Below are 16,581 nucleotides of genomic sequence, written 5' to 3' on the forward strand. Positions count from 1 at the left end.
CACATGTTTATTTTGTGTTACATGATACCTATTGGTGTTGCCCACACCGTATAATACCAACAGTGCTAATTCAGGTTAAGAATACACTGTGACAGAGGCAAAAGAAAAAAAGAATACAAATTATAATAATAACAATGATGATTACCATGACGCATGCAAAACTGAGAGAAACGACTCAATCCTATTAGAAGAATTACACACTGTTACCAGTCAAATTAAATCATTAAAGGAAAATCCATCTTTGCAGTGCATCCACACAGAAGTGGCATTCATATATGTTCAATGCATTTACAATTGCATACATAAAGCTATGAGATCGTTAAAATGAGAAATCAGGAAAAGATCAATAAAATACTTCATAGCCTAGGCTACTATATTTTAATCAAATAAACGCAGTCTGGGTGAGGATAAGAGACTTATTTGAGTACTTTATTGAGTCGGTTCTGTGCACTTCTATAACTGTCTGGTTTGGGTCAGCCAGCAAATCAGATATAAGAAGACTACAACGGACTGTTAGGACAGCTGAAAGGATCATTGGTGTACTCCTCCCCAACCTTCAGGACTTGTACAATGCCAGAGTGAAGAAACGGGCAGGGAACATCATCACAGACCCCGGCCAAAACCTGTTTGCACTTCTGCCGTCAGGCAGACAGACGTTACAGATCTCTGCGCACTAGAACATCTAGGAACACAAAAACAGTTTTTTCCCCCATGCTATCTCCAGCTTAAACAGCTAAAACAGCAATTAACACCTGCAGTATAACTCATTCAGTACTTGAGAGAGAAGCAAGAGGTTTTTTGTGTGTAAATACATATACAAATTTTATTTATAGAGCTGTACACACAATGCACAAATCTGTACACAAGTCTTCTGTTTCAGATGTATACTAGAACTATTATTATTGTTTATTCTATTTATTTATGTTCTCATTTAAATGCCTGTTCTAATGTCATATATGTATGTATGTACCAAGAGCTCCTGTAAAAAACACAAAAAATGCCTTGTGTGTTTGTGCACACTTGGCGAATAAAGCTCATTCTGATTCTGATTATTTCAAAAACATTTCAAAATACAACACACACACACACACACACACACACACACACACACACACACACACACACACAAGTTTCACGTTTTGAAAAATACAACAACAAACAGTAATATTGTAAAGTATTATAACAATTGAATTCATAATTCTATAGGATTATGTAACGGTTCACAAAATTCACGGTTCAGCATCAGATCAGGCATTAATATATTTTCACTGCATTTACAAATTGCATAAATAAAGCCATGAGATCGTTCAAATTAGAAATCAGAAAAAAAGAAGAAAAAAAAAATACTTGTAATAGATGTCCACATAGACACTGTTATTTCAAATTGTAATAATATATCACAATACTGTTGTTCATAGCCCAGGGCTACTATATTTTAATCAAATAAACGCAGACTGGGTGAGGATAAGAGACTTATTTCAAAAACATTGAAAAATACAACTGACCTTACGTAGCAGCCAATAGGAGCGCTTGGTAAACGTGACGTACGCCAATAGCAGCTGCAAATCAGAAGCATTGCCGGAAATACAGACTGTTTTAACCAACAAACGTAGAATTTGTCGTGTTCTTGTCGTGTTTAACACAATCTATACTTGATGTCGCGAGTATATCCATCGTAAAAAATCGAAGCTTGAATTTTCAGTTACCGTCGTACAGAAAGACAGGTTGACTCTGCGCTATAAATAGCCCCCGCGCGCACTCTGCTATTGTCGTGTAGAGCGCTGAGGACTGTACCCGCCCATTGATCGCTAGACGGATCGGCAGATCTGGGCCGGGTACACCCTCAACGCAGCACGACGGCCTTTTGATCTTTTTTTCCATTCATTATACATTTAAATAGTCCAACAAGTGCTTACTGTACACCAGTGTACAGTATCATTTTCAAATGGACAATTTAGGTTATATCAATTTAGGTTTCAATATCTGCTATCCTCAGGTTTTCACACCTCAAATTAAAACCCAGTGATATGTCACATGGTCACAAAAAAATTATTTAAAAAATAAGATTGTGCCCTGTATCATGAAGAAAACACATGTTTATTTTGTGTTACATGATACCTATTGGTGTTGCCCACACCGTATAATACCAACAGTGCTAATTCAGGTTAAGAATACACTGTGACAGAGGCAAAAGAAAAAAAGAATACAAATTATAATAATAACAATGATGATTACCATGACGCATGCAAAACTGAGAGAAACGACTCAATCCTATTAGAAGAATTACACACTGTTACCAGTCAAATTAAATCATTAAAGGAAAATCCATCTTTGCAGTGCATCCACACAGAAGTGGCATTCATATATGTTCAATGCATTTACAATTGCATACATAAAGCTATGAGATCGTTAAAATGAGAAATCAGGGAAAGATCAATAAAATACTTCATAGCCTAGGCTACTATATTTTAATCAAATAAACGCAGTCTGGGTGAGGATAAGAGACTTATTTGAGTACTTTATTGAGTCGGTTCTGTGCACTTCTATAACTGTCTGGTTTGGGTCAGCCAGCAAATCAGATATAAGAAGACTACAACGGACTGTTAGGACAGCTGAAAGGATCATTGGTGTACTCCTCCCCAACCTTCAGGACTTGTACAATGCCAGAGTGAAGAAACGGGCAGGGAACATCATCACAGACCCCGGCCAAAACCTGTTTGCACTTCTGCCGTCAGGCAGACAGACGTTACAGATCTCTGCGCACTAGAACATCTAGGAACACAAAAACAGTTTTTTCCCCCATGCTATCTCCAGCTTAAACAGCTAAAACAGCAATTAACACCTGCAGTATAACTCATTCAGTACTTGAGAGAGAAGCAAGAGGTTTTTTGTGTGTAAATACATATACAAATTTTATTTATAGAGCTGTACACACAATGCACAAATCTGTACACAAGTCTTCTGTTTCAGATGTATACTAGAACTATTATTATTGTTTATTCTATTTATTTATGTTCTCATTTAAATGCCTGTTCTAATGTCATATATGTATGTATGTACCAAGAGCTCCTGTAAAAAACACAAAAAATGCCTTGTGTGTTTGTGCACACTTGGCGAATAAAGCTCATTCTGATTCTGATTATTTCAAAAACATTTCAAAATACAACACACACACACACACACACACACACACACACACACACACACACACAAGTTTCACGTTTTGAAAAATACAACAACAAACAGTAATATTGTAAAGTATTATAACAATTGAATTCATAATTCTATAGGATTATGTAACGGTTCACAAAATTCACGGTTCAGCATCAGATCAGGCATTAATATATTTTCACTGCATTTACAAATTGCATAAATAAAGCCATGAGATCGTTCAAATTAGAAATCAGAAAAAAAGAAGAAAAAAAAAATACTTGTAATAGATGTCCACATAGACACTGTTATTTCAAATTGTAATAATATATCACAATACTGTTGTTCATAGCCCAGGGCTACTATATTTTAATCAAATAAACGCAGACTGGGTGAGGATAAGAGACTTATTTCAAAAACATTGAAAAATACAACTGACCTTACGTAGCAGCCAATAGGAGCGCTTGGTAAACGTGACGTACGCCAATAGCAGCTGCAAATCAGAAGCATTGCCGGAAATACAGACTGTTTTAACCAACAAACGTAGAATTTGTCGTGTTCTTGTCGTGTTTAACACAATCTATACTTGATGTCGCGAGTATATCCATCGTAAAAAATCGAAGCTTGAATTTTCAGTTACCGTCGTACAGAAAGACAGGTTGACTCTGCGCTATAAATAGCCCCCGCGCGCACTCTGCTATTGTCGTGTAGAGCGCTGAGGACTGTACCCGCCCATTGATCGCTAGACGGATCGGCAGATCTGGGCCGGGTACACCCTCAACGCAGCACGACGGCCTTTTGATCTTTTTTTCCATTCATTATACATTTAAATAGTCCAACAAGTGCTTACTGTACACCAGTGTACAGTATCATTTTCAAATGGACAATTTAGGTTATATCAATTTAGGTTTCAATATCTGCTATCCTCAGGTTTTCACACCTCAAATTAAAACCCAGTGATATGTCACATGGTCACAAAAAAATTATTTAAAAAATAAGATTGTGCCCTGTATCATGAAGAAAACACATGTTTATTTTGTGTTACATGATACCTATTGGTGTTGCCCACACCGTATAATACCAACAGTGCTAATTCAGGTTAAGAATACACTGTGACAGAGGCAAAAGAAAAAAAGAATACAAATTATAATAATAACAATGATGATTACCATGACGCATGCAAAACTGAGAGAAACGACTCAATCCTATTAGAAGAATTACACACTGTTACCAGTCAAATTAAATCATTAAAGGAAAATCCATCTTTGCAGTGCATCCACACAGAAGTGGCATTCATATATGTTCAATGCATTTACAATTGCATACATAAAGCTATGAGATCGTTAAAATGAGAAATCAGGAAAAGATCAATAAAATACTTCATAGCCTAGGCTACTATATTTTAATCAAATAAACGCAGTCTGGGTGAGGATAAGAGACTTATTTGAGTACTTTATTGAGTCGGTTCTGTGCACTTCTATAACTGTCTGGTTTGGGTCAGCCAGCAAATCAGATATAAGAAGACTACAACGGACTGTTAGGACAGCTGAAAGGATCATTGGTGTACTCCTCCCCAACCTTCAGGACTTGTACAATGCCAGAGTGAAGAAACGGGCAGGGAACATCATCACAGACCCCGGCCAAAACCTGTTTGCACTTCTGCCGTCAGGCAGACAGATGTTACAGATCTCTGCGCACTAGAACATCTAGGAACACAAAAACAGTTTTTTCCCCCATGCTATCTCCAGCTTAAACAGCTAAAACAGCAATTAACACCTGCAGTATAACTCATTCAGTACTTGAGAGAGAAGCAAGAGGTTTTTTGTGTGTAAATACATATACAAATTTTATTTATAGAGCTGTACACACAATGCACAAATCTGTACACAAGTCTTCTGTTTCAGATGTATACTAGAACTATTATTATTGTTTATTCTATTTATTTATGTTCTCATTTAAATGCCTGTTCTAATGTCATATATGTATGTATGTACCAAGAGCTCCTGTAAAAAACACAAAAAATGCCTTGTGTGTTTGTGCACACTTGGCGAATAAAGCTCATTCTGATTCTGATTCTGATTATTTCAAAAACATTTCAAAATACAACACACACACACACACACACACACACAAGTTTCACGTTTTGAAAAATACAACAACAAACAGTAATATTGTAAAGTATTATAACAATTGAATTCATAATTCTATAGGATTATGTAACGGTTCACAAAATTCACGGTTCAGCATCAGATCAGGCATTAATATATTTTCACTGCATTTACAAATTGCATAAATAAAGCCATGAGATCGTTCAAATTAGAAATCAGAAAAAAAGAAGAAAAAAAAAATACTTGTAATAGATGTCCACATAGACACTGTTATTTCAAATTGTAATAATATATCACAATACTGTTGTTCATAGCCCAGGGCTACTATATTTTAATCAAATAAACGCAGACTGGGTGAGGATAAGAGACTTATTTCAAAAACATTGAAAAATACAACTGACCTTACGTAGCAGCCAATAGGAGCGCTTGGTAAACGTGACGTACGCCAATAGCAGCTGCAAATCAGAAGCATTGCCGGAAATACAGACTGTTTTAACCAACAAACGTAGAATTTGTCGTGTTCTTGTCGTGTTTAACACAATCTATACTTGATGTCGCGAGTATATCCATCGTAAAAAATCGAAGCTTGAATTTTCAGTTACCGTCGTACAGAAAGACATGTTGACTCTGCGCTATAAATAGCCCCCGCGCGCACTCTGCTATTGTCGTGTAGAGCGCTGAGGACTGTATCCGCCCATTGATCGCTAGACGGATCGGCAGATCTGGGCCGGGTACACCCTCAACGCAGCACGACGGCCTTTTGATCTTTTTTTCCATTCATTATACATTTAAATAGTCCAACAAGTGCTTACTGTACACCAGTGTACAGTATCATTTTCAAATGGACAATTTAGGTTATATCAATTTAGGTTTCAATATCTGCTATCCTCAGGTTTTCACACCTCAAATTAAAACCCAGTGATATGTCACATGGTCACAAAAAAATTATTTAAAAAATAAGATTGTGCCCTGTATCATGAAGAAAACACATGTTTATTTTGTGTTACATGATACCTATTGGTGTTGCCCACACCGTATAATACCAACAGTGCTAATTCAGGTTAAGAATACACTGTGACAGAGGCAAAAGAAAAAAAGAATACAAATTATAATAATAACAATGATGATTACCATGACGCATGCAAAACTGAGAGAAACGACTCAATCCTATTAGAAGAATTACACACTGTTACCAGTCAAATTAAATCATTAAAGGAAAATCCATCTTTGCAGTGCATCCACACAGAAGTGGCATTCATATATGTTCAATGCATTTACAATTGCATACATAAAGCTATGAGATCGTTAAAATGAGAAATCAGGGAAAGATCAATAAAATACTTCATAGCCTAGGCTACTATATTTTAATCAAATAAACGCAGTCTGGGTGAGGATAAGAGACTTATTTGAGTACTTTATTGAGTCGGTTCTGTGCACTTCTATAACTGTCTGGTTTGGGTCAGCCAGCAAATCAGATATAAGAAGACTACAACGGACTGTTAGGACAGCTGAAAGGATCATTGGTGTACTCCTCCCCAACCTTCAGGACTTGTACAATGCCAGAGTGAAGAAACGGGCAGGGAACATCATCACAGACCCCGGCCAAAACCTGTTTGCACTTCTGCCGTCAGGCAGACAGACGTTACAGATCTCTGCGCACTAGAACATCTAGGAACACAAAAACAGTTTTTTCCCCCATGCTATCTCCAGCTTAAACAGCTAAAACAGCAATTAACACCTGCAGTATAACTCATTCAGTACTTGAGAGAGAAGCAAGAGGTTTTTTGTGTGTAAATACATATACAAATTTTATTTATAGAGCTGTACACACAATGCACAAATCTGTACACAAGTCTTCTGTTTCAGATGTATACTAGAACTATTATTATTGTTTATTCTATTTATTTATGTTCTCATTTAAATGCCTGTTCTAATGTCATATATGTATGTATGTACCAAGAGCTCCTGTAAAAAACACAAAAAATGCCTTGTGTGTTTGTGCACACTTGGCGAATAAAGCTCATTCTGATTCTGATTATTTCAAAAACATTTCAAAATACACACACACACACACACACACACACACACACACACACACACACACACACACACACACACACACACACACACACACACACACACACAAGTTTCACGTTTTGAAAAATACAACAACAAACAGTAATATTGTAAAGTATTATAACAATTGAATTCATAATTCTATAGGATTATGTAACGGTTCACAAAATTCACGGTTCAGCATCAGATCAGGCATTAATATATTTTCACTGCATTTACAAATTGCATAAATAAAGCCATGAGATCGTTCAAATTAGAAATCAGAAAAAAAGAAGAAAAAAAAATACTTGTAATAGATGTCCACATAGACACTGTTATTTCAAATTGTAATAATATATCACAATACTGTTGTTCATAGCCCAGGGCTACTATATTTTAATCAAATAAACGCAGACTGGGTGAGGATAAGAGACTTATTTCAAAAACATTGAAAAATACAACTGACCTTACGTAGCAGCCAATAGGAGCGCTTGGTAAACGTGACGTACGCCAATAGCAGCTGCAAATCAGAAGCATTGCCGGAAATACAGACTGTTTTAACCAAGCGGGAAGGAAGTCGACCGGAAGTTGAAGCCGGCCGCGTGCCACCATCTTGTAGCAGAACTTCACCTGCTGTTAGCATCCCATTGACTCCCATTCATTTTGGCGTCACTTTGACAGCGAATAACTTTACATCTGAGGCGTTTAAAGACTCCATTTGTCCATTATTTATTTCTAAAGAAACACGACAATGTATAAAATGCCCCATTACCTTGTAGCTTATGTTATGGCCCCGTAAAAACAGTTTTTGTAAAAGTAGGCTAACGATTGCGTCATAACCACACGACTCTCTGTCGCACAGTAGAGAGATTACCGTATTGACGGGAGGAGAAGCTCGCGGGCAATCGGGGAGATGTGGAGGCAAAATGACAAAATAATTAATCAGAATACCTAGCAAAAGTTTCTCCTGCTCCTAGCTCATGGATACCTCCTACTCACGCTCTCCGTCTCTGCAAGATTCGGAAGGGAATGATTCAGATTTCTCATGCCACAGCCACTAGAAGACAGACGGGTTGCTCACGTCACATCTACGTCGTCAAGCTCAGTTTGAGTCTGCGCGTCAGGAACGGAAGTCCTAAGAAATCGCTGAAAATGGGCTTCACTTGCCTCAATTGAGTTCCAATGAGATGACTCTGTCCATTTCTTATACTGTCTATGGTTTTAACCAACAAACGTAGAATTTGTAGTGTTCTTGTCGTGTTTAACACAATCTATACTTGATGTCGCGAGTATATCCATCGTAAAAAATCGAAGCTTGAATTTTCAGTTACCGTCGTACAGAAAGACAGGTCGACTCTGCGCTATAAATAGCCCCCGCGCGCACTCTGCTATTGTCGTGTAGAGCGCTGAGGACTGTACCAGCCCATTGATGCTAGACGGATCGGCAGATCTGGGCCGGGTACACCCTCAACGCAGCACGACGGCCTTTTGATCTTTTTTTCCATTCATTATACATTTAAATAGTCCAAGAAGTGCTTACTGTACACCAGTGTACAGTATCATTTTCAAATGGACAATTTAGGTTATATCAATTTAGGTTTTGCCGCTAATCGGACCAGGACTTAATGTTTTTTGGTCTGGAATCTGGACCAAACTACAAGTGTGAACACACCCTCAATCTCTCTTGTGCAAATACTGAATCTCTCTCTCAGATATCTTGCACAGGTTTGGACCAGTGTTGTAATGTAACGGAGTACAAATACTTCGTTACTGTACTTAAGTAGAAATTTCACGTATCTGTACTTTACTTCGCTATTTAAATTTATGTCAACTTTCACTTTTACTCCACTACATTTCCTTGATAAAATTTATACTTTTACTCCGATATATTTCCACTAAGCATCTTCGTTACTCGTTACTACAAAATAAAATCAGAAGAAATGTGTGCGACTGCAATAAGGGAGGTTTGGCGAATCACTGCTTCTAGATTGCATTACGCACGCTCCGCACGGCGCGCGCTCCAGTGTAATGCTTGTTTGTTGCCATGCCAAAGGAGGAGGAAGCACAACTGAAACCGCAATGGAAGCACGAGCACCGATATCTATGCGAGCGCACCTACCTTTTGATTTAATTCAACAGAGAACTCTCAAAGACATGTCCATAATACTGAAACACGCTTAACTGTTTTTAATATAGCATAACTGCCGGGCCGAATATTTCCTCAGGTAGGCTAATGTTAGACTGAGAAATATTTTTTGAGAACTGCTACGTTAATCAGTGGCAGGTTAGAAAGAAAGTGTTAAAGTCGGCATGAAACGGAAGTTGAGATTGTAATTTTTTCCTTGTTGTGACGTATATCCGAGTGAAACGGCTTCTGAAATTAGAAAAAAAATGTAGGGCGGGGCTTGATTTCGTCCTTCGGGAATTGATTGGATCGTTGGAGGTTGGGCGTTGCAAACAAAATGGAGGCAGATTTGAATGCCAGTTTACATTCAGTTGTGTAGGATTTCTCTCCACCGGACTCCCCACCGTTACCCTCCCATGAAGGATTTTTTATTGAGGAGCCCGGCGACGAGAACGAGGACGAGCAGCTAAATTTGCAGGCAGGAATCAGCCCATATTTATATGAGCCTCCCGCGAACCAAGATGAGTCAAGTCAAGTTATCAGTCAAGTTCACCATCGAGAGCATCTCGACGTGTCCGATAAGTAAATAACTAGATTTAGATAAGATAGATAGCCTACCATTCGGACACTTCGAGATGCTCTCGAGGGTGAACTTGACTGATAACTTGACTTGACTCAAAACGAGACAGACACCGATAGCCGCACCGTCATCGGCTCTGGCCGCACCCTTTCGCCATGGCACGTGACCGAAAGAGAAGAGAGGTCGTTTCGAGGGGGGAGGGAAGGGTAATGTATTTGATTAAAGATTATAAGGGTAAATGAATTTTTAAAAAATAATGAAGTGCACAGATAAATCATTTATAATAAACACTACAATATTACATATAAAAAGAAGATTTGTCAAATTTGATTTCATGCCGACTTTAAGGGCTATTCATGTCTTTAAAAGCATCATACGTTTTGTCAAACTTGAGATTTCCTTTTATGTTAATTAACTCAAAACTCAGTGGTTATAGGATAATGTTGGGCTAGTGTTGCTGTGTGTGTGTGTGAGATGGTGACCTGGGGAGCCCTACAAATGCTCATACCACATGACCAAAATATTCTCCCTACCATCAGGTCATTTTTTTTTTTTTTTTTTTTGAAAGAAATAGGTTATTATTTATTTTTCATTTTTACCTGAAGTTCATACAAAAGTGAAATTTCTGTTTCAGTTTTTTTTCTTTGATGTCAGCTCTAAAAATATGCTGTTTGTTCTTTGAACTTAAGAGATTTGTGCCTGAAAAGTCCTGGAAAAGACTGTGATTTTGATTTGATGAGTGAGATTAAGAAGATATGGGAAGTTGGAACCCTGAATATGCTTTACTATAAGAAAGCCACAATAAAGTTCACATACCCAAAGTTCTAACCACTTGCTTTAAAAAAAAAAAACTTTTGTACTTTTACTTCAATTACTTAAGTACATTAAATATCAGAAAATTACTTTTGATACTTAAGTACAGTATATATCAGATACTTTAAGACTTTTACTTAAGTAATATTCTGAAAGGTAACTTTCACTTCTACCAAAGTCTTTTTCTAGTACGATACTTGTACTTTTACTCAAGTATTGCTTTCTAGTACTTTATACAACACTGGTTTGGACTCTCGCACATGTTATATACCAGAGCTATAATTATTGTCATGTTATATATTAACATGGAAAAATGCAAGCCAGTGGATCAGAAATGGTTCTGAAGGACCTGTTATGCAAGAAGAAGAGGTCGCATAGGCCTGAAGTTATGAAAAAACTAAAGCATGTTATGGTGGAGTTAAAGAGACAAGTAGCCTGAGAGAGAAATACGTTTTTGCATGACAAATTTACATATGAAAGCATTCACTGCATGTATTTTTTAGCATGACAGCAATTCACATGATAATATTCTTTCTGCTACTTTCTTTCATTATTATGCAACTCTAAATATTTCTCACCTACATCACACATTCTTGTATGCTGCTAATCATTAAGCTAAACATGACTTATTTTGATGTGTTTAATTCACAGTTTTCCCAATTCACATATAAAAATATTAAAACTTGGGCTAAAAGTAAGGTATTTCAATTATACTAAAATAACAGTCCTGCAAATAAATATGCATTTCGTAAATATTATTACAATGGTATACTAATGTTTTCTGTGTGAGGACAATAAATATGCGAATATGCATTACATAACAGGTGAGTCACAGCTTACAGACACACCTTTTTGCACACCGCACACATACAAATAACCAGGAAAACCATTTCAGTTCTTTGTTGTGGCAAAAAACAATATTAAACAATCATCATCACTGCAGAAGAGACACCAAGAATCAAATTGTATTTTAAAAGATATTTATTCTCTTGCAAGAGGCTTAGTCACAAAATCACAGCAGCTACCCCGTGACGTGAGCAAGACCTGACACCCAGCCCAGGAAATTCCCTTCTTATACTCCTTCTTCAAGGTCTTTCCTCTGTAGTTTTCCACTCACCCAGCCACATCTAGCCATGGTGCACAAACATACATGTATCCATTACACATAACAGGTGAGTCACAGCTTACAGACACACCTTTTTGCACACCGCACACATGCAAATAACCAGGAAAACCATTTCAGTTCTTTAGTTCAGTGAAACCGAAACTTATCAAAAAATTTGTTGAGCGGTTGTGTGTGCTTCTGTTTCTGTTCACATGCTGTAATATGGCAGAAGCCAGTGTTTTATGGACTCAGGAACAGTTCATCTGTCCAGTGTGTCTGGACATTCTGAAGGATCCAGTGACCATTCCCTGTGGACACAATTACTGTAAATCATGTATTGCGGACTGCTGGAATCATCAGGATCAGAAGAGAGTCCACGTCTGCCCACAGTGCAGACAGACCTTCACTCCAAGACCTGCTTTAAATAAAAACACCATGCTGGCTGAAGTGGTGGAGAAACTGAAGAAGACTAAACTACAATCTGCAGTTTCTGTTGACACTGGACCTGGAGATGTGAAGTGTGACGTCTGTACTGGAAGAAAACACAAAGCCGTCAAGTCCTGTCTGGTGTGTCTGAACTCTTACTGTAAAAACCACCTTGAACAGCATGATATTTTTTTCATAGGTAAGAGACATTATTTGATGGATGCCACTGGACAACTCCAGGAGATTATCTGCTCTCAACATGGCAGACTGCTTGAGGTTTTCTGTCGCACTGACCAGCACTGTATTTGTACATTGTGTACGATGGATAAACATAAAAATCATGACACTGTACCAATAGCAGCAGAGAGAACAGAGAAAGAGGTAAGAACAGAAATTGGTGCATTAATGGGAAAAAGCATTGTTTGCATCTCCATGACATACTACCGATATAATAATTGGAATGATCTGTCTGTTTTTCGGTCTATCTGTCTTGTCTAACTCTTGGGCGGGCTTTGAAGAGGTCATGTTTTGTGACCTTTTTTCCTGCTGCTGCCCAAGGTTATTTTCGTAAACTAAAACTGAAACTTAGTCTAAAACTATTGGTCAAAAATTTTTTTCGTAAACTGAAATAAAATTCAAAATTCAAAATAAATGTAAAACTAAACAAAACTAACAGTTAATGAAAAACTAACTGAAATAAAATAATAATTAGCAAAAACAAATAATCGTTTTTGTAATTAGTAAGCTCTGTACTTTGGTGGAAAATCTGACCTGTGGCTGTTTAGGGAAATGCCTGTATGAAGGCTTCACGCGCGTGAAGTTACTGAGGCGATTAACGCTGTCCTGTGACGCGCTCAATAAAGGACCGTAGCCCCGTGTGGAACACATCGCTAGATGTTCATAGGATGCGTCTGTGGCAGTGGCAGTGGAATGGCAAATAACACAAGGTAATGAAACGCAAGTTGAACTTCTTTAAACTTGAGCGCAGCATTTTTTTTATGCCGTTTCATGTGCGAGTCTGCGAGAGGTGGGTGCAACAGCAAAACAAGTCCATCACGCACAAAAAAACTACTACCAAGGGGGTAATCCATCAGCCGGAAACCGAAGCTTCCCCGGGGGCCGCCATTGATTAGCAGACCATCACCTGCTGTTAGCATTCCATTGACTCCCATTCATTTTGGCGTCACTTTGACAGCGAATAACTTTACATCTGAGGTGTTTAAAGACTCCATTTGTCCATTATTTATTCCTAAAGAAACACGAAAATGTATAAAAGGCTCCATTACCTTTTATCTTACGTTATGGCCCCGTAGAAGCAGTTTTTGTAAAAATAGGCTAACGATTGCGTCATAACCACGCGACTCTCTGTCGCACAGTAGGGTGATTACCGTATTGACAGGAGGAGAAGCTCGCGGGCAATCGGGGGGACGTGGAGGCAAAATTACAAAATAATTAATCAGAATACTTGGCAAAAATTGCTCCTGCTCCTAGCTCATGGACACCTCCTACTCACGCTCTCCGTCTCTGCAAGTTTCGGAAGGGAATGATACAGATTTCTCTTGGCACAGCTACTAGAAGACAGACAGGTTGCTCACGTCACATCTACGTCGTCAAGCTCAGTTTGAGTCTGCTTCTGAGTGCTTCCAATTGACTTCACTTTTCTCCGTTGAAGTCTATCAACGCTGTGTCCATTTCTTTTACTGTCTATGACTACTACTAGGCCTACTATATGTTTGAGATGCCATGTTTTCATGAAGGTTGACAGGCTGAAAGGTGCTGTTATTATCTTTGTTTTTACAAAACATTTACTGCTAATAATATTATTGTCCATGTGGAGACATTTCCCCACAATGTACCAGGACACGAAAACACACAAGCCGCCAATACACATACATACACACACACACACACACACACACACACACACACACACACACACACACACACACACACACACACACACACACACACACACACACACACACACACACACACACACACACACACACACACACACACACACACACACACACACACACACACACACACACACACACACACACACACACACACACACACACACACATGACTCGTGTGCATTCAGGTTAAAGTCCCCACCGGAATAGCAAAACATGTACACACTCACACACTGCATAGATACTTCATTATTTAATCACACTGGCTTCACAGCAGGTTGTGTTGGCTCTAGTCAGATGAATTGAATTGTTTTTTTGTTTTTGTTTTATGTACCAGTGGTAACTCTGCTACATTGTACAGCTGAAAAAAGTAAACTAGGCATGTTTAATAGGCATGAAATGACATGAAAATGACATGAAAAATTCAGTTAAGACAGTTGTATTCATCTTAACAATACACAATAAATCAATATACAGAAAAACAGATTTCTAAAATAAGGTATAGGCCACAAATCTGTGAGTACAGTTTGCAAAACTGAACAGATGATGTTGTGTAATATTCATTTACTGTAAGAAACTGTTCAAGCGGGTGGAGTTTACTGGTACTGAATATTACACAACACCTGTGTATACTCCATTACTGTAACTGGAACAGATTTTCACTGGAACTGAATATTACATCTAAATATTGTTATGTAATCAATCAGCATTGTTGTGTAACTTAACCTATTGGAACAGTAGGCTATTTCACAATTTTTCACAGGAACTGAATATTACAAACAACTATTGCGAAAGAACGATTTACAAAACAACGATTGCGAAAGCGTGCACGGATTATGAATTTGTTCACTGTTACCTTGACATAGTTTATTTTTTATTTTTTATAGTTCTATTTTGTTAATACATTTTGCATTCTATTTTGGCTTTCTCGTGTGTCCCTATTTTTGTTGTGTCCCTTTAGAGCCACGGGGCGAAACGGGTATGGATTGAAAAACCAAAGCAACTGTACGGTTTACAAATCTGAGCACAGCTGATACTTTTTCTCTGGTACTTTTAGCGTAGGATATTTATTTCCGTCAAGGTCAGACTGCGATGTCAAATGTATTCCCAGGAATGAGTGATGCGCTTTCCGCTTTTAAAGTTTTATAAAGTAAGTAGGCCTAGGCTATATGGCTTGAATGGTTTAAAAGCATTAGCAAGAATAAAAGCGCATCATATAATGTAACGCCATGCAGCCAAATGATGACAGAAAAAAAAATGCTGCGTTAATTGCGTTAAATATTTACTTACCACTGAGTCTTTTCCCGTTTCTACCAGTAACGCTTATTCAACTTCCCGCGTCTACTACCTGCGCAGATATCGACGGCACAACTGGGTTGTAGTAGGTTGCCAGGTTGAGCTCACAAATGGGTTGAAATTTGTATGATGTGTTGATTGCACGAGTAGGATGGGTTTAAAACAAGATCTGGCAACTGGACAACCTTGGAATAATAATTGATATGATTATTCGTATAACGACGTTTGGGCCATACAAATTAAAACAAACATTAAACTTTGCTGAAATTAAATTACTCTAATTTGGTCTACATTGGAAGTGTTCTGTTTGCTCTGCTAAACTATAATTACTAAAACTGAAACTAAATAAAATAAAAACTAAATAGAAATGTTTTTGCAAAATAAAAACTAAACTAAAACTAACAAAATCATTATTGAAACTAACTAAAACTAAACAAATTTAAAGCAAAATTGAAACCGATATTAAAATAAAAACTAATTTTAAAAAGCAAAACTATTATAACCTTGCTGCTTTCCATAGGCTACATGACTTTTGTTCTTTTTGTCTGTCATCCAGTGAAAACTCTTTTCACAATACAGGACTTGGATTCACAGATCACTATGTTTAACATACTAAATATCTCTCGGAGTACAGTATTGTCTGTGCTTCCCACAAATCACGTTTTTGATCATTCAAACATACTGAATGTGGAAAATCCAGGGCTCTAATCGTGTAGTGTTTGGGCGGTGTAACTTGAAGTTATGTAAAAACTAAAGCATGTGCAGGTGGAGCTAAAGAGACAAGTAGCCTAAACAGAAACACATTTTTTCATGACAAATTTACATAAGAAAACATTCACTGGATGCATTTGTTATCTCTATAAGCACTACAGTATTTCACATGTGAATATACTTTCTGCTACTTTCTTTCATTATTATGCAACTCTAAATATTTCTCACCTACATCACACATTCTTGTCTGCTAATCATTAAGCTAAATGTGACTTCTTATGATGCGTTTAATTTAC

The 16,581-nt window shown here is 37.6% G+C and overlaps 1 protein-coding gene across 1 annotated transcript in view; it reads left to right on the forward strand.

Annotated features, from left to right (window-relative positions):
• Nucleotides 1-11,791: 11,791 nt before the first annotated feature.
• LOC309508387 (tripartite motif-containing protein 16-like) overlaps nucleotides 11,792-16,581 on the forward strand; it is a 29,343-nt gene continuing 24,553 nt past the window's right edge. The window contains exon 1 of the mRNA XM_082182994.1: nucleotides 11,792-12,743. Coding sequence (XP_082039120.1) covers nucleotides 12,159-12,743 — 585 coding nt within the window. The 5' untranslated portion in view covers nucleotides 11,792-12,158. The remainder of the gene's footprint in view (nucleotides 12,744-16,581) is intronic.

The sequence above is a fragment of the Leuciscus leuciscus genome (assembly GCF_965113295.1).
Source record: "Leuciscus leuciscus genome assembly, chromosome: 10".
Classification (NCBI taxonomy): Eukaryota; Metazoa; Chordata; class Actinopteri; order Cypriniformes; family Leuciscidae; genus Leuciscus; species Leuciscus leuciscus.